We start from the raw sequence: 20,063 nt of genomic DNA, 5'->3' as shown, positions 1-20,063 counted from the left end.
TGATTAACACCAAATGTTTTTTGAAAATTAGAAGATTATATGTATAATGAATTTCCCTTATCTATCAGGACAGTATATCTTCAAAGGAGTCCACCAGCTTATTTAAGCATGAACTCCTGTGCCTCAATCATTCCAGATATCTGCAGGAAAATATATACTTCCATGAGTCACCTGATTTCATTCAGATTTTCCATGATTTTACTAAAAACCTAGTAATGAGAGCCTTAACACTCTTTTGATGCAAAGGGGTCATGTGATGATAAGAGAGAAAAAAAGAGTTACAGAATAAAATAAATAAATAAAAAAATCATTTCAAGGACTGTAACAAAACTATTACTGAGCTGTGCCAGACATTCGACAAACAATTTGTTCTCTATTAGCTCAAAATCTGCATTAACAGATCACTAAGAAATTCTTCAGGCCACCAGTATGGCTTGAGTTTGTAACATTCTTTATGCACATACTGCAAAAGGCCTAGCAATGAAAACTGCAATTACAGTATGAATCCAGTTTTTAAATAAAAGCTCACTGAAGTCCAATTTAAGTAAACACTATGTTGCTTAGGTTCTTTGGTTATGAGCCACGACAGCTGAAAAAAAAGTTCAACCATTCAAACTGGGAGATACATGATTTTTCTTGTTTAGATACGAAGCTGACTGGCTCTGAAGAGATGTTGCACTGGGTCTGCATCCTGGGGTTATTTTTCTGTTGAGTTCCCCCTCCCCCTCCTTTTTAACTAATACAGCAAAACTGAGAATACTTTCTGTACACAACGTACTTATAATTTATCCCAGAATTCCATAAGCTGACAGAAAGGAAAATGTATTTAAATATGTACATGTTTTACAAGTAAATCATTAAATATGGGTCATTTACCCTCTCGTACCTGTTTAAACAGTTGAAGATTAACAGCAGTTTCCAGGAACTGCTTAGTAGTACTGGAACGATGCTTCACAAAACTATTCTCACAGAATGTTATAGGCTCTCCCTAAAAAATTTAAGCAGGAAAAGTTAGATAGTAACTAGAGCACAGAAATATGCCTATTTATTTTAAATTCTCCATTGCAAAATCATTTATTAAGAACCAATACATGCAATTATTCCCTTTCAAGCAATCTTGATAAACATGCATCTAATTAAACAGATTTAGACAACAACAAAAAGCCCAAGATCTCCATACAATATTGAAATAGTTCTCAAACTACATTTTGCAATTGAGTGTCTGGTTTGTAGGCCTATAAAACACGCACTGGAAGGAAAAATTAAAGAGGTTTATATTTGATTCAGGTTACCTTTATAGCACTCTTCATTAACAATTTCAGGGAAGTGATTCATATTTTGAAGATGAGCAGGTCCACTTCTTCAAATAATTTAACATGCATTATTGTTCAGGGTTATGATTCCCTGGCATGTTAAATCACCAATGCTACTAAACCATAACTCTAATTTAGACCAAAATATGTGGCTGCACCAAGCTGTTCTTACATTTATTCTACCAAAGATGAGAAGATTGATAAATATATTTCTGATTTAACAGGACATTATTGAAAAAAAATATCTATTTTTATACAAAATAAAAACTACAAAATTTTTTGGAACACTGCTATGGAGGAAGTCTTGACAGATGAGATTAAAATTTAAACAAGTATTTCCATAACATGGGAAAATAGCATAGCCTATAGTTACCAAAAACCCTGCACCAAAACACTCTGATCAAACATAAAAAAGTACCCATTGAAAATTGTTTTTCGAAAAAAATTACAACTGAAACCAGCATTTATTTAAAAATAAAAGATACTAATAAAATCACTTACAAACAATTGAACTGACTCTATGCTAGCCCCTAACCTCATTTAAAATTTGCTAACTTTATTTGCACAGACCACTGCACATTTTTGATGCACATTCTCTCCAATACTGTTATTCTTGTCAATACTTTGTAATAAATACTTGAAGCTTTTTGGCATGACTGGATAGATTATAGGAATATTACAAAGTCTGTGTGGTGATCAAAGTACATGAACTGATTTCATCATGAAACCAAGCCAAAAGGCCTCTCACTCAAGTTTACAAAACCCAAATAATTATCAGGTTAGAAACAATTACCAAAGGTCTGAAAGACAGAAAATGTGGAATCCAACAAAATGCCACACCTAAACATACTATAGAATATTTTACTACCCAAAAGCTACATATAACAATGCAGTCTCACAACAGAATAAAAGAGACCTCAGCAATTCAAAACAGAAAAGATCAAACACATGTGATACTGATCTTCCCAACAGCTCCACCACCCACTTTAAAGACAAATGTATCCATGCCCATGACCAGCACAGCGTTCTCCTCCTAACCCTGTTTAACCACACATGCCATTTCACTTCATTTTCCTACTGTTCTGACTGTGCATTTATGTGCTCCCAGAACATCACAAGATGTTCCCTGCATGTGACCTAGTTGAGTTTGGTGGAGTGGCTCTGAATCATTTCCAACTGCTCTTTACACCTCGCACTTTGTTTTCAATACACCTCGCACTTTGTTTTCAAATAGTTCAAGTATGATCCAAGGAAATGTCGTAAAAACACTGCAATGCCATTTTGTAATCCTTACATACTATCAAAAGCTTCCCTGTTTAAAGTCTCTCTTAAGAGGTCAAATACTATTCAGCAAAGTACAGCAAAGTTCAGCAAAGTTCATATTTAACTTGTTTTTAAGTTTTACATCCTTGCTTGTTTACAGAACCTCTTTCAGAAAAGAAACCTCCCCAGAAGAGCCAGAAGCTATACATTCACCTAACGTAGCTCCTCTCCCTCCACAGGGTAGCTGGAATGCTGTGATATGCAACGCCATCTCAGAGCGGTATGTAGCACTTCGCTGATCAAGTCTCTAGGAGAAACAACCAACTTACGCTACCTACTTCTTATCCCAAGACAACTCACGAAAACTGTACACATGCAAGACATGCTGAATCTGCCAAACAGCCTGAAATGTTTGTGGTGCTTTAAACAGCAGTGCCTTCCTGACCCCCTTTTCGTTAGCTATTCATGAGCTCCTAAAGACTCTTGTCTTAAGAAGATGACCCCAAGCTACTTAGCAAAAAGTGCATCAAAACAAATGGAATAGTCTCCAGTGAAACATGGTGGTACAAGACATCGTGTTCCTGAGGGCAGACTCTCCTCTCAGTTCTGTAGTTCTTCCAAAAAAATTTCAAGGCAGCAAATTATAACAACTCCTCTTTTCATTTTTATTTACATATATATGTATTGTTGCTACATGAAGAAATGTCTTCTGGAAATACAGAGGCTTTATGGGAGTGCAGAACTTACTAGATGATAGTCCATGACATACTATGAAACATGAAAGAAAATAGTTTTCTTAATAGTATATTTTGTAAATAATGAAAACTAAGCTATGCTTTCACTGTCACTTTGCCAATTGTCTTGGGAAAAATGAAAAAGGAGAGATTATCTTTCAGCAGAAAACAGGCATGCTTCCTCTCCCTTCCACATCAGCTTGGGGAAAGAGAGCAATCAGGTAGTCACCCTTGACGGCACTTCTCCTCTGCCCAAGCCATATAACAGAATGCCAGGAAATGGTAGTTCACCACACATTTTTAGTGCATGGCTGTAATATTTTCCCAAATACTTTCCTTTAATCACTGGATGCTTCAGATACTTAGCAAGCACTCATACATTGGTGCATCTGTTCCGTTATCAGTATTCAGAGACAGAATAACCAAAGCTATTTCTTAGCTGAAAATTTATTTAGATCTGTAAAGACTTCACATCCAAAAGTCATCTTTTATTTGAACCTACTCATATCAAGGTTGCTTTAAAATGTGAGTAAGTTTAAAGCTCCTACCTACTGAGCACATCAAAATGAGAATATCTGTTGAAACCTGTAGAAATTCCACGCTGAAGTTTTCTGAGAGTATCTGTTATAACTTTACTGAAACTGTACTAAATAATACAATTAATTTCTAGCTCTTTTATTTGTACAAGGCTCTGAACAACAAAATTGCTTTCCAAATAAAACTTTAGCAAATCAAGATCATTAATGTAAGCATGAAGCCTTTTGAAGTGCTATTTAAAAAATAAATTATTGAATAAACATAAACAAATATAGCTCTAGGAGTTTTTGTACATAAGGCTTATAACATTCTCACTTCTGCAAATACAAACAGGTACCTTTAGAGAGTGAGTTTTGGAGGAATGCTCCACTGATATTTAACTAGTAGACCATCAAATGGCTCCTGTCGTATTGATCTACAATGTACTTTCAAAACAAGTTCGATCAAAACCCAGTGGGGACTCTATACTGAAAAGTAGACAGCTAATACTCAGACCAAACAACCTATGCCCAAACAGGATATCTGTTCTTTTAACAACAGTTGCTATAGAATTTTCTTCCCCTTTCATAGCTTGCCACACACAGCAGGAATTTCTTGCTCTAAGCTACATTCACGTTTCAAGCAACCTATTTATACAGACCTCAATGGAACATGAAAACAGTGAGTTAAAACAGCGTGATCATTTTAAGAGGAAAAATAATTTAGATTAGAAGGAATGTTTGTGCTTTCTAAATCTAGTGATATTTAACTTGAACAAGAAGTACATTTTAATTCTTTATTTCAGAAAACCTTCATATTGCTCTAGCATGAGATGACTCATATTTGTACTACTGCTATAATTAATACTGTTTCATATGGTAGCTCTTGCTTATTACATGAAGAGAGTAAGGTTGGCAGGTATGGCCGTAGCTTCTTCAGTTCTATATAATTTACTTTAAAACAAATAAACAAACAAACAAAAAAACACCACCAAAGTATTAAAACACCATTTTGGTTTTGATATTAAAAGTCCTCTGTTTAAAACCAAAGAAGTACAAAACTGAAATTTCATCTGCTATCATAACTTTCAGAGATAAAGGCCAGGGGATAACTGAGTACGACCTATAATTCTACTCAGAAAGGTGCCATTTAAAATTGCAAACAAATTTCTGCAAAATCTGAAAAAAATCTGAAAATTTCTTGCAATATACCCAAATAAAAGATTCTGATGCGCAGATATTTCTTATAGTCACAATTCCACCCTGCAACAACTCCTATTAATACAATAATGGCTACTATAGTCCTTAAGACAAATTAAACAATACAGTTTTCAACATGTAAAATAAAATTTTTCTGGAAGTAACAACAAATAGTTATAATAGATATTACACAGGCGCTTCTGGATTTAAGCACAAATGTGTTCTGGCATTCCATTACTCTTTCTCTCTATTTCTATACTCTGTTGTAGTTTTTATGCCTAACTCTTGGTGAAAAGGTAAAGAAGTCAATGTCAATTGCAAGAGATACCTGTCCTCAAAAGGTTTCATTCTGAAATTAAATTATAAGCAATCATTTTATGCATTCTCAAGTAATTAAGGTGCATTGTGAATATTGAAATATCTTTTCTTTCCTAATATAACATTTAATTGTATTATTTCGATTGATTGTATATTGAATGCAACATCTGCATATGTTGGAGATCCAACATCAGTACTTGAAATAGCGTCAATATTGGCCCAAAGCACTCCAGTTAACAATCAATTAAAGTGAGGTCTGACAGGTTGTGCTATCTTCAAGCTGGAAGTTATCTCAGCACCCCTGGCATGCTGATCAGACCATGAACTGCTGCTGAGCATTCCAGAGCAAGCCATTAGCCTTTGCTCTTCATTTTTTAATTTCTGATGAGTGATGTTACAACCATCATAACTTAAACCAAAGCTATCCGAGGGCTCATTTCTTTTGTTTTAACATCAGGAGCTTTGAGGACTTTTTCCCAAAAAGAGGTGATACTTTTTCTACGACTTCATCTTTTGTTAGCTAATTCCTTAAAGAAAAGACAATTTTTCAAAGGCAGATAATAAATTACTGTTGCTTATATTCCATAATATTTTAATAGATGTGTCATAAAGTACAAGGATTTCTTTATTTGAAATACATTTGAAATGCATTTGTCCTACCATGATGAATTACCTTTTTTTTAAGAACAAAAAACCCCGCCCCTTCATTTCTTCCTGACGTTTGCTTCTTAGGAGCAAACAACTTTTCTGCTTTATTTTCCTGATGATGTCAAAATTAATCTCTATCATGGGGAATAATTTTACAGTAACCATTTTTCCACTCCTTCCTCGTTCTGTTATCTACCACTCCCTCTCTAGACACAGATTGGGAATATTGCCTGTTTAAGAATTCTTTCCATCATACAGTGTTTTATTTACTGACTTTACTGTATATGACTAATTGAAAAAATTTACCAGTCTTCACTTTCATCTGCGAGGTTTGCACAAGCATATATGTAAAGCCCATTTTCTCTAACCATCACAGAGCTGTTAAAATGCTTGACTGGCATGGGTCTTGTCTGATATGAGGAAGGGTGCCTAAAAATGCCCCAAGAAGCATGTGTAAAGTAAAACAGCCAGAGAAAACCCCACAATGCTGCACGTATATTGACTGACAAATTGACACAAACTGCACAATGTTAATCTTACATCTAACTCCCACCTATGCATGCAATTCTGAAACATGGAACATCCAATATTATTTCATGATAAATTCCCAAATGCTGGACTACCTAAAGAAAACAAAAGCAACAAAAGGTTCAAGGCTAAATTGTGACAACCTAAAGTATACATAATTTGAATTTGATGTATATCATTTGAATTTATACGTTTACATTATGTAAGAAGCATTTATCTCACAAGAGCAATGCTATTAGGTTTACTCTTGCAGTCATAACTGTGATCACTGATGCTGCAGATGGCACAGTGGCTCCCACTGCAGCTGCTAGCTGGGTGAGTACAGCCATGCACTGACCACTTGTCTTTATACCAAAACACTTTGAATGACCTTATTGCCACTGCCAGAACCACACCCACGAAGTCCATGCATATTCACCTGTCAGAGCATCTCACCCAACGTCTCAAAATGGATTGCAGCCCCCTACATGAATAAGGCTATATACAAAAACATTATAATTCACCATTTCACTAATGATATTTTGTTACAGATTATGTTCACCATATTACAGTGAAGCAATTTGTTCAAGCATCCCCGCCTAACTGGATTCCTTCTGGATTAAAAACTGAAGCACAAATTGAGCTCCAGCTAGTCATGGGTATTCAGTATTCAACAGACTAAAATAAGAATCACAACAAACCTAGAAACGCATACTGTGTGGATGTCAGTACTGTTTTACTCCACAGATCCGCTCCTATTATGCAGTATTTGCTAAGGTAAGGTGTAGCATATTACAAAAATACTTTTTGCAGTTGTATCAACTTGAACAATTTCTTTAATCCAGTATCATGATGAAATCAGAAAAAAAACCAACTATTTCCACTTTTCTTGGAAAATTTTACCAAGATATTTTTTTATTATCATTTATTACACAAACATATATGATCACCTTTATCTATTATATGTCAAATTTCCTGTCTGTATTAAAGTAGTCAAATTTTCCATATGGTCTTTTGGAGTCCCATGAACTCCTTTCAAGACCCCTGAAGCTTCCCATTTTTCCTTTCACCAATCACTTTTTCAATAATTGGTAGACGTTTGTTCAAGACATATTGCTATACCAAGGAGAATCTGTCCTCTGCTGAAAACAAACAGTTGCACAGAATGGGTGTTCAGTGTGATGAACAGCGTTTGGAGTGAAGTGTTGGATGAGTACAGACACTATTAAAGCTGTTCTTTACTCAAAGTGAATATTAATGACAGTTGTTTCATGTTTCAAGTTAAAATCATACAGATCACACTGTTGCAAGGAAAATAAATCACTTAAACATATTTTTCAACTTCCAAGCAATAGATAACTATCCAAATATATTATTTTTCATCAGATGTTTCTGATCCTAAAAATGGGACCCCAAAACCTCTTGGTGTTCGATTCTGAAAATCTGGCAAGCAAAAGTATTCCAAATCCATACAGGAAAATATTCTCATTTAAGTATACCACCTACAAATGTTCTACATGAATTCTATTTGAGCTCCTGAAAGAATGCAAATAAGGCCCATAGCTGTGGCTTATTAGATCTAGCACCGCAACCTCCAAAGCAAAGGCTAGTATTTTCTTTGCAATAAGAGTTCACAAGTTTTGCAATTCCTCAGAAATAGTGCTGATACAGTCAAATTTTACTTGTTTGTTTGAACTTCCCAATTCACAATGCATTAAACTGAGTTGAAAAGGCACATATAGAATGAGCTGAACAATCATGGGACAACTTCTCTTAGTTTCTACTAATCCAGAACAAAATTTCTGTAAAATATAAAATTAGTTAAAACCATGTGAACACAGCTCAAAACAATACTTTATTTGGTTTTTTAAATATGCTTTGTCTTTGGACAAGTTGATGCCAATCCAAGACATGCCAGTATTCGAAGCAGACTTCTGATTGTTGAGATATTCTGAAATAACATATCTTAAAAAAAGCCAAAACAAACCCTATCAGGCCACAATGGTTTCATAAACATCTTCTTTTCTATGCAATCAGTGGAGGAAAAAAGAAACCAAACCAAAAGTCCAACTAAAAGCAATACACACGCACACTCACACACACAAAAAAACCCCACAAATCAAACAAACAAACAAAAAAAAAAAATCAAAAAAACCCCACACCAACCCTCCCTCCACCTCAGATGGAACTATATCAGTAGTTTACAAATACCATAAGAACCTGGACTGACTGATGAAATTAATCTCTTGCTTCTCATAAACTATTTTCTCTCTAATAGGCTCAATATGTGCCACCCCCATAAACCAGAAAGGATGAAAGTGTATGGCACATTCATCTACTGACTGTTAGCAAAATGGCAGAAATACAAAATCTGAAGTTCTGATGAGATGAAATGGATTTTCATTTCTGCTAACTTCTTAGTGGAATCAAGATAAGCATATGAGGGAAAAGCTGCATGTTTGACTCATGTATGGCTTCTGCTAGGAAATAAAAAGCTTCTGGCCTCAAACAGCAAACTCTCTAGACCGGTGAAGTGACAAACAATGGAGTCAAAGGTACAGACTCTTCAGTTCACCACGTTAAACCAGGTGAACTGCGTGCTAGTAGTTTCATCAATACAATCTGATTTTACACTAAATAATTTATACAAGTGATACAAATAAGAAAATAGCTGGCTGGACAAGTATTTATTTTTCCATATAACTCATTGTCAGGAGGTGGTAGTGTCTTCTAAACTGCCAATGTATCCTTAGCATAGAATAAGATTTATAACATTTTCTTTGACTGGGCTAAAACAGTTCATATTTTTCTTGCAAAGAATGAGACCATGCTCTCTTAAATCAGTAAAGAAGTAAAAAAGAAGCCTTACTGGTTTGTATCTTAGTGCATCTCTGTAGGATCCAAACAGTGCTGCCTGTGCCCGAAGAAAGGCCTTGGCTACTCCATGACCCGTAGCTGTAGACTGCTTTTTCAGTTTATTTTTCAAGGCCGAGACCTGCACGACAGAGTGGAACAGTTAAATTAACACCTCAGAAATTGGTACAGCGAGGTACGAACCCAATCAGCAGGCAAACCATGGTGTCTACAGGTCAGCCAAAAATTCATCCTCCTCCTCGATAGCTTATCTTTTTAACTGCAAAGAGCACCTGCTGGTCTGTTAATTGAAATGAAAGCAGGGGATGATGGTAGAGTGCTAATGCAAATTGGTTTATGCTCTCTTTTTCCCAAGGCCTCTTGACATAAATAGGCGTAATTATTTTACAGTAAAATGCATGTGAGCCACTTTTCTGCAGAATTTTTTTTTCAATCATAACATGTACCTACTTGTTTTGAATGGAGACAGTTGGATATTTTTTATTTGTGCTACAAAGGCTTATTTTTAACGACTTTTAATGGTCACTTTCTATTCAGTTTTACAGGTTTTTTTAAAGTCAAATTATTGTCTTATATAATTTCCCATGCACCATGGGAGTACCTGTTACCGCTGTTAAATAGTTGAGAAGTTTGCATAAATTCAGCGCTACACTGCCTTTAGAATTGTCCTCAAAGATAAGAACATTTGAAAGGAGGGGAAAAAAGTAACACCACCACTTAGGAGGCACCTGCAGTTAAAAACACAAAAAAAAAGATTAAATAAAAAAAAAAAATTGATTTTAGTGCTTGGTTTTTTGGGTTTTTTTTAAGGAGTTCTGTCTTTTTTTACTTGGCAAATGGCAATTGCTGATTATATAGAACTAGGGGAAAAAACACAATTTAGATTTAGATAACTTACTCAGAGATACTTTGGAGAAAAATGTTATTCTGAAATTATAACAGTATTCTTTAAAGATACACGGAATTACACCCAGTTATAGCCTACACTCTCCTAATTTTCATCATGAGGGATATGGGGAGAAGTAAGTCTACTCCAATTATATAGAATACATATTTCTACATCCTTTTGTATTCCAATATACCCAATAGAGCAATATTTAAGTCACTAAATACTGTACAAAGTAATAAAGTTATTATTTAAACAAAACATTGTAAACACAAACTATCACCAAGACAGCTTTCGTTCTTTCAGAAATACATGCAAGAATTAGTATCTTTTTGTTTCTTTATGCAAGCAGTCCTGACTGCTCTTGTAGATGATGATTGTAATTGAAGTGTCAACCTAATTAACAACTAAACTTTGAATAATGCTAATGAGAACTGAACATGGCATCAGAGAAAAGACCAGCTCTACAGGTGATAAACCTTCATAGTAGTGACATTTTCCAGTGTAAAGTCACAGTTGCTGTGATCTGATCAAAGAGAGAGACCCCCATTGGGTCCAATTATAACTATAGTTCTGAAAAAAAAAAATTATTGAGTTATGATGTTCATAATCTATGCAGAAAGGCCCTTACAGTATAGGTCTTTTCCCCATAGCTGTGATCTTTTCCATTTATATCCAAGCTCCATAGATCTAGATAAAAGTTTGGAGCCTGATTCGTTTAGCCCATGGAAAGCACACACCAATGCTCATTTATGTTTTTTCTTTACACCTCAAAAGAAAGAAAAAAAAAGTACAAGTCTGAGTACAAAAATCTGTTTCGCAGTCCAAGGTTAAAAAAATAAATGTATGGTCTTGGTTCAGGGTCTTTTTTTTTTTTTTTGACATGGTTTTGGGTCTTGCTTTGTTTGGGTTTGTTTTTGTTTTTGTTTTTTTGGTTTGGTTTTTTTTCTGGATTGTATGATTATTTCAAAGTTATTAAAAATGAGGTCAATTTAATCCCAGGGGAAATAAATGTATATATCCTTTGTAGAAGGGAAATCTGCCCATCAATGTCAGCTCAGTTTCACGAAAACATAAGCAGTAACATGAGATAAAAAAAAGAATTGTCAATCTTAAGATGTTGTCTCTGGCATGACAGACAAAGCCTAACTTTTCTAAATGCAAGGGAAGGAAAAGGTAGAAAATTCTCTATATTCTTTTAAGCCTACATTCTTCTAAATTATACCTTGTGAGCTTGGGGGAAATTATGGCAGATGGTAAGACAAGGTAAGAGAAGAAAGGAGGTAAAGATGATGTAAGAGCAGAGGATTTATTGGATAATGTGGGAGAGGTGAAAGAAAATGGTATTTTCCAATTTTCTTAATTCTGGCAGGCCCTATGTACCCTAACATAAGTTGATAAACAGGATGCTTGAAGCAAAAAACTGTTAAAAAGAACAATAGAAAGCAATAAATCTCCTGCTTCACTGCAGCATTCGTAAGTTATTAGTTCAACAATATTAAGAACATCACAATGGGCTGGCAATTTAGAGCCAGGTTCTCCAGCCTGAAAATGTGTACATCAGATGCACATTTTTGTGCTTCCATTCTGGAGGGAATGTGAGCCTCAGAAATGCTATGCTGGAATTCAAAGAAAGTTCCTCCAACTTCTGCTTTTCTCAGGAAGTAATGCCAAAAGGCAGGAAGAGCTCTATTTGACTACTCTGCAGAAGTACTAGGAGCACAGTGCTCTTAAGAAAAAGCCTGCAGAGATAATGTGAGCCACAACCCTGATTTCCCCATTGTCACAATTGGAGTCTGAAGCACCCCTGAGACTTGCCTAGGTTTGCTTGCTGAGGGAAGCAAACATGCATGCAGAGGGACAGTGCTTCCTCATGGCTTATCCCAACATCAAATGATGGCAAAGCCAGGTGAACCTTTGGGTATGTTACCGGCAAGTTCTCCCAGCTCCACAGTTTAAACAAAGAGTGATAGATATTACAGTCAATACAGTAGGTATAGGTAAGAGACTGGGTGATTTGAAATACTTAGGAGGACTTGGTGCACAGCAGGATTGTGATTGCTTAGATCCATGAACCTAAAAACAAGACATCCCTTTGGTGACATCATTAATAGCTCTTAAGGTTTCAAAGAAATTACATAATTCTGACATCAAGCAAAAAAACAAAAAAAAAACCAAAAAAACAAGCACCATCTTTATCAAAATCTTTTCCTCATGTGTGATTTAATCCATCTACCTATCTATGATTAAAATGCCAAGCTTCTTTTCTCCCATTCTTTGCATGTCTTAAGCAAAAATAGCCTTTTACAAAGTTAAAAAAGAAAAATAACTCAAAAAACAAACCACAGGGGTTAGAATGCTGTCAAAATTTATTTATGGAAGACACTAGGAATCCATTTTAGAAATGGTATTATTAATTTACACTAGAAGCAAACAGTTTTTATCTTCTCCTAGCAACGGCTTCTCACAGAAAGGTGACTTCAGTGGATTGCTAAACAATACCAATGAAGAGCAAACTGAGCTTCAGGAAGGTTTAAATCAATAGGATAGTTTTTCAGAGATTTATTAAGTCAAGAGATTGATATGTGATTTAGCTTTCATATGGAATTAAGTATACCTAAATTGTAGAAACATATTGTGTTGGTCATCAAAACAAAAAGCATCATTTTTTAAAATAATCACCCTATGTCCTTTCTAAGATTCCTAAAATATAATAACTATCTGATCAGAAAAAAAAGCATGACTAATCTCTCTTCAATATCCATGTGAGTAGAAGAACTGTGCATAAATAACACATTAATAATATCATATAACTATTACTCAAAGCCTTTGCTCCTGCAAAAACTCAAGCACACATACAAATTTAAGCTCATATGTCTTCAAAACATTTCTTGCCCGAGAAATGCAGAACTATGCACTAGCAGATCTCCGAAAACAAGATATCCAGGTATTTCTCTGGTATCAGTGACAGTTGTTATACTTTAAACTTTTTTTTGGCATTCCCCATCAGCTCATGTGACTATAAAATTGAGCCCACTCTCTACAGCGAGAGAGTGAGAGAAGAAAGAAGAGAAACAAAACAAAAACCTTACAACAAAATGTAATCTGATATGATTTAAAATCAATAGTGTTAATGAAAGGGCTTCTACATCTTTGATATTATCTACAAACACAGGATTTCAACATCTCAAAAAGCCCCCCAGCATTTAAACACAGATACTTGTTTAGACGAAAACAACTAAATGCAAATGTTTTCAAAATTAATTGCACTTTTTAATCTCATATTCTAGCTTTTAAAACTACGTCAAGGCTCAACAGGATCTCAAAGAATTTATTCAAAATCAACATTTGTCTCATAACACTGCAAACAGCAAACTGCTCTGAGTTTCCAAAATAGATTAGTAATAATGTTGGCTCTTTTGGGATGTGGAAACACAATAAATTATAATATGCTAATTTCACAAAAAAAACCCTCTTTAGTTTCACTGCTACATATTGACCGTAACTTCTTTATAATACTACTAATCACTGTATTTTCAGAAATAATTTGCACTCAGTAATTGTAGTAAAGTATCTTTAATTTTCTATGTCAACTACAGCCTACTTCTCAAATGCTGCTTTTAGAACAGTAACATTCAAATGCCCAACTAAACAGTGTTAAAATCCTGTGACTTTAGGAATCTCAAAACTAAAACTCCAAAACCCTGTTTTGATTCTATATTGCATCATGGTGTGTAAGCACCACATGCTGCAAAAGCTACGCACATGTTTCAACAGCTCTGTAGATTTTACTGTTAGCAATATTTAATGACCAGAGAAGATCCTAAAGACTTCTGAAGCCTGAAAATCATATTTAAAGAATTCTGCTTTTTCTATGAAGAAATCAACAAGACTTGGTTGCTAAAAGCAATGCCCTCAATTCTCTAAGCTTTTTTTGAAAGTGTTCAAATTTGAGCAAAGGAGTAGTCTTTTTATCAGTTACCTGCAAGCAGGTATTGCAGGATCAGGCCCAAAGTTTAAAAATTTTTGTCTATGGTCTACACTAATGCATACACACCCCCAATGTTCTTTTTTTTAACGTCTTACATTATTAAAGTGGTGATCTATGTACTACTGCATTAGGAAATTTACTCCCACGAAGTAGCTACGTATTTGCTTTTCTTTTTTTTTTCTTTTTTAAATTATAAAATAATAGACAAATTCACAGTGAAATGATGAAATTTAAAAACAAGTGTTCTTGCCAGAAGAGACGAAAAAGAGGGATTTTCCCCCCTCTAAGAAAACAAAGGATTCCTGAAAGTCTTGCACTGATTTATTTTTCCAATTTTAAATACCTTAGGAGTAGCGGAACTGCTACTGGCATGGTAGTATTTCTAACAGTCAATAAATCTAAAATATTATGTGTGAATATTGGAATGAAGCCATTAAGAAGATTACAGCATGCAACGCAGCAGAGGGTCCACATGAAAAAAGGACTGGTAATTCAGGACAACTGTGACCACTGACCTTTGCACAGTCAAGACCACTGGTCAGTCTGACAGAATAATAGAGTTCACATGCATAGAAAGTCATCTAGCCTGTAACTATAATTTAAATGCTTAAGTGAATGATTTAAAAATGCCTTTAAATCTCAGTTAATTTATTATACAGTTTATTAGATAATGCCATATAATGTTTTTTCAATCTTAGATTTATCATGAAAAAATACACAATCAGAGCATTTTAATAGACATATTACTTATACATGGGTAAGCTATTAAATACCTATTCTGTGAGGACATCATCAGGCTTACTAATCGAGAAAATAATTACTGAATTTCCTTCAGACACAAGAAACAGTTTTGGAAAACTCTTTAAAATTACAGCATTTCGCTTGTTAGGCTGCAAACTAACCTGGAATCAATTTTTGAAAGGGACAGTAAGACTACAGCTTCTTTTATGCTTTCAGTTCTTCATTCTATTTTAACACTTTTCAGAGGTACTCACCATATTTTTTCATCAGAAGTTTTACTGCCTTTGTATGTACACTTATGAAGTTTATTTATATACGTTAATGTGTTTCACATGCAAGTATCTTTGACATTTGTTTTAATGTTTTAAGTCTAACTTACCATTTTGACTCTACACTCCTATGTTTTACACTTTTTAACTGAGATGTTAGCAGTTGCACTGGCCCTCATGAATGCAAAAGGAGGACAAACATGTTGTCATTTTATGAGCCAAACACAGATATGTTCAGTGGCTTTTGTTCCCAGGTTTTCCCACTAAAATTGTACATGTTTTCCATTAAGCTGTTTTAATTAAAGTGCTTTGCAGATTGAAGTAGAGGAATAGATGGGAATATTCCCTTTAAAAGCTTAATTATAAAACCCTCAAATTCTGCAAATAGATTTATAGGTTGCTGTGTTTTGTTCTATATTAGATATGGAATCAAATATTTTAAGTCTTACTTTAAGCCTGCACACTTGGATAACCTTCATTAACATTAATGATAGTAACATGCATATATCCTGGGGGAGAATATACTTCCAAATGTACAAAGATCTGTATCCTTATTTTCTTCATGCTAGCCTACTCATTTAAGAGATCATTCCAATATGCATCTATAAAATACATGAGAAGTCCATCTCATTGGACAAACATCCACTTATCCTGTTTGAAGGACCTCCAGCTACACCTCCAGTATCTTATGGAAGATGACGCCTAATTCTCAATTCTGCATCCAGCTATTATTTGACAAGAGGTATGTTCCTCCATGCCATTATAACCTCAAACTTAGACACTGAATGCAAGGTCAGTTAAAATTACTGACACACCAGTAAAGACTCATTTTTTACTTAACTGGTTATACTCTTGAACAATAGAGTACAGCCAAAATTCCTGTACCTACATGTAAGTGTATACATTTGTATGCTTTTTATACACTAACATACTGAATCAGAAGAAAGACTGAACAGATGACCTATTAAAAATCCAGATTTTAACATGATTAAAATGAAAGGGAAATTACATTAATATAATCCCCAAGAGTTTGATTTCTATTGTAATAAATATACACAAATCACCAACAAAACCAAAAGACATAGTATGTCACTACAGCACTTTAATTTGATTGTAAGGTTTTATGATTTACAATTTCAGAAAATGTAACTCTTGGATTTCACATTTTCATATAAAATTCTTTGTCTCAACTGCCATTTGTGATAGCTCGAGCATCAATAACTGAATAAGCAAAACAGTGGTTTCACAACGAAATGCTTTTAGAGCTCTATTGGGAAAAACAAGGTAAGTGAATTTTGTGACTATTTAAAATGATATACAGAGTATGTTCCCCTATAGGCAATAAGGATTAAAAAAAAAAGGGGGGAAGGGAGGGGGGGACACCCTCTGCAAGATCAAAGTCCAGAAGGAACTGGCACTTAATTTATCATCCTTTACAGACAAAAGACAGTTTTCGTCATTTCAAAAGGATCAGATGTCTTTTATGACAAACTGGGTTTGCAGTTTAATTTACAAATAGAATTCTAAGTAAGCAGTCTTTGCTCTGCCAAAGCAAATGACAAACAGTATAGGTTTTCATTCACGCAGCCCTCAGCAGGATAGAAGAGATTAAAATAAAACTGAAATAATTTAGAGAAAACAAATAAATGTTTCAGAAAGTTGAAGAAGATCAAAGCCTGAATTTTCTGACCCCAACTGTACAAGCATTTCTTATTATATTGACCAGTGCCATCAGATCATTAATTAAAAGGAAAACGCTGGCAGGTGGCAGGGAAGCAGAAGCCGATAATTGGCCCCCTTCTTCTTTTTGCCTTCAAAAACTCTCGTTCTTTTGCAAGACATGCCACTAGGCAGACAGAAATGCCTACTTTGTAATATAATGATTAAGATGAGATGAAGAGACTCTTGCGTTTAAAGCAGCTATGCCTAATGAATGCAGCTAGCTTTATAATTATGATCCTACTTTTACAATGAGAAATATGATGTTCCATTCAACGTCCCCTCAACTGTCAAAAAGCTAAAAATCTCAAATGTAGGGGTCTACACTTGGTGCTTTTCACCCCCTTATTCCTTTTATACCAGCAAAACCAGGCAAAAATAACTACTAGTAATTCAAGCATTTATATAAGAAAGAAAGAATTAAATACCCGTAAGACTCACCACTTCACCAGGTAGGTTGTTCAGGTCATTAAAAGGGGTTTCTAGAGTGTTTGTGTCAACATTTAGCAAAACCACATCCTCCAGTGATCTGTTTTTCACTCTCTGTTAAGAGGAGAAAAAAACCCAGAAAGAGTGGAAAAGCATTTTACTATGGCATCCTCAGGAACTGCATTTTTGTTATCATGGGCTACATTATAAACGATGATTCTACAAAGGATAAAAATGGCAAAGACAATATTCTGAGCTTTACGTGCAGGATTTGTGAATTAGATGCAGGATTCAGAGAAGCTTTTAAAACCCCTTCCTCTTCAAACAGTAAGGTTATATTAATAATCTCTGAAATATAAGCACATTCAATAAATGAATACTTGAAAACCAAGACTTACACAAAGCATAATTAAATATATTGGAGATATACATATCTTATAACAACATTTCATTCTCTCCTATTTGTGAAAATCAGATAGGATGTTAAGCATATAATCAGATGAAAACCAGAGAAAACTAAGTAATTATTTGAAGATTTATGCAAGTCCCAGGCATGTGACATGTACTAGTATTATACAAAAATGGATGAAACAATCTTCCATCAATGCACTTGACTAGCAGCTAAGAATTAAACAATTTGTTCCTTTCAGGAAAAAAAATAAAATAAAATGATGGAACTTTTTTCTATATGGTCCTACAATAGCACAAAATAGTGCGGTCAAGGAGGAATAGAGTGACTTTTTTTTCAGAGCAAGGCTTTCTGTTCCATTATTTTCTGATAGAATAAGGAAAAAGATCCTTGTCAAGACACTACAATCAGTGTATGCAAGTCATATGAACCTGATTTGAGAGAACATAAGTCTATGCCTAGAGTTAAGAAGCATACATAACAGAAGGCTCTTTTCTGGAAACACAAAAGTGCTAGCAGCTCAGACTGGAGGAGAACCTACCTCATCAGCTCAGGAAATGTGAGTTGTTCCTTAGAAACTGCTTTAGCAGAAATGTAAATCAAATCAATTTCCCTAAGAAATTATCTACTCTGCATGATAAACAGACTTCACACACAGGCTTAATGGTGTCATCAAACGGTTATGGATCGAGACAAAGCTATTTATGACCCAGCTATTACTTGCCTCTCAGGTGAGTTCTATTGTTTCATTGTATGTTTAAATCCAAAAAGGCTACCTCTTGGTTTTTGGCAAAAAATGCTCAGTCGTAAATTAATAGTTATGAACGTTATGGGCTAAATTTGAAGAGGGACAGAGTATAAATTATCTTGCAAATCAGAATGATGCCGAGTTCTGATTGATGGTGACTACGCAATAAATTTTATCATTGGGAAAATCTGTTGCTGAGCCACTAAAAAACACTGGAAAAAACCCACCACTGAGCTATTAGATAGACACAGGAAGAAATCATGATGTCGAACTTACATGTGTCCATAAAACACTTCAAAAGTAAGATTTCAGAGAGACATTTTTTACTTCGCAAAGCACCTGAGACTTAAATTCTGTATGTCTCTATGCAGAGATTTTTCCAGAAGCTCTTCCACTATCATTTATAACACACACACCTCAAGCTTACCAGTACGCCGAAGTGAATAGTAAACTTACCTCTATTAAGCTTAAGTGAACGCCAATTAGATAAGGCATTGGTGCACTGAAGGAAAAAAGAGGAAAAGGTCAAGTTTTAACTACAAACTAGTACAACACAGGTGGAGCAAAACAGATTTAAAAACTTGGAATGTAGAGTCCTTATTTAACATTCACTGTTTAGTATTAAATTAAGACAATTGCTACCAAAATCTTTACTAGACAAGGGTATTTATTTATGTACTCTGCAGTAAGCATGACCACAAAATCAAAGGTAGAGTATGAGTGAGAAGATGTATACAGCTGGCTAAGCACTTTGCCATACATGGCTTCAACAACCAACCATACTGTATGGCAGAGCTAGCCTGGTAGCTGTTCCAAAAGCGGTATGTCTCTTGAACTACACTGGTTTTAAAACGCTATTCTGAAGAATGTTCTAACAGTAAACATCACCACACTGCAACCCAAAATTAACACCACTTTTGATTCTGCGTGTGCTTCTGAAACCCTTCCTTGGTGGGTGCTTGCAAGCTGTATAATATCCTGTTTAACTTCAGAGTAAACTTCTCATTTCCAATTTGAATAAGACAAGGAACTATAGTCTCAAAATAAAACAAATATCAACACAAAGCCTCTGGAGTGAGACCTCCTGCAGTATGCAAGCAAGAAACTGAATTAGTCAGACTAATTCATCATGGTTTCCTATAATCTTCTCTTTCTTTCTCTAGTGAGTGTGTTCTGACAACATCTGGTTGAGAATATATTCAGTATCCAGTGCTGAAGGGAAAAAAGCCATCCAACAATCACCATTACAGTTTTGAGTACTGCGAGATTAGTAAACATATTCACTCCAGAGAAGCAAACAATACACAAACTGGTTTAAGCACCTCTGGGAAATTAAATACTAAGGGACCAAAGAGAAAAACACTGAATAAAAACATTATCTGGAAAATAAATGGAAGGTAAGATGATTTACAAAAAGTTACAGATAGTTGACATAAAATAATTGTATTAATAATCTCCCATTGTATTAACAATAAAACATAATAAAACTATAATCTCCC

At 34.8% G+C, this 20,063-nt stretch overlaps 1 protein-coding gene across 5 annotated transcripts in view; it reads right to left on the bottom strand.

Annotated features, from left to right (window-relative positions):
- DENND1B (DENN domain containing 1B) overlaps positions 1–20,063 on the bottom strand; it is a 160,815-nt gene that overhangs the window by 35,838 nt on the left and 104,914 nt on the right. For all 5 annotated transcript variants that reach the window (XR_010611654.1, XM_065675314.1, XM_065675312.1 and 2 more), the window contains 4 exons: positions 19,021–19,066; positions 17,420–17,521; positions 9,368–9,493; positions 887–988 (listed from right to left, as the gene is read on the bottom strand). Coding sequence is in view for 4 of the 5 variants with exons in the window: in XM_065675314.1 (XP_065531386.1) it covers positions 887–988; positions 9,368–9,493; positions 17,420–17,521; positions 19,021–19,066 (376 nt within the window). In the remaining variant the exon portion in view is untranslated. The remainder of the gene's footprint in view (positions 1–886; positions 989–9,367; positions 9,494–17,419; positions 17,522–19,020; positions 19,067–20,063) is intronic.

This window comes from Lathamus discolor, chromosome 3 (assembly GCF_037157495.1).
Source record: "Lathamus discolor isolate bLatDis1 chromosome 3, bLatDis1.hap1, whole genome shotgun sequence".
NCBI lineage: Eukaryota > Metazoa > Chordata > Aves > Psittaciformes > Psittacidae > Lathamus > Lathamus discolor.
This window is presented reverse-complemented; position numbering and strand designations above follow the sequence as displayed.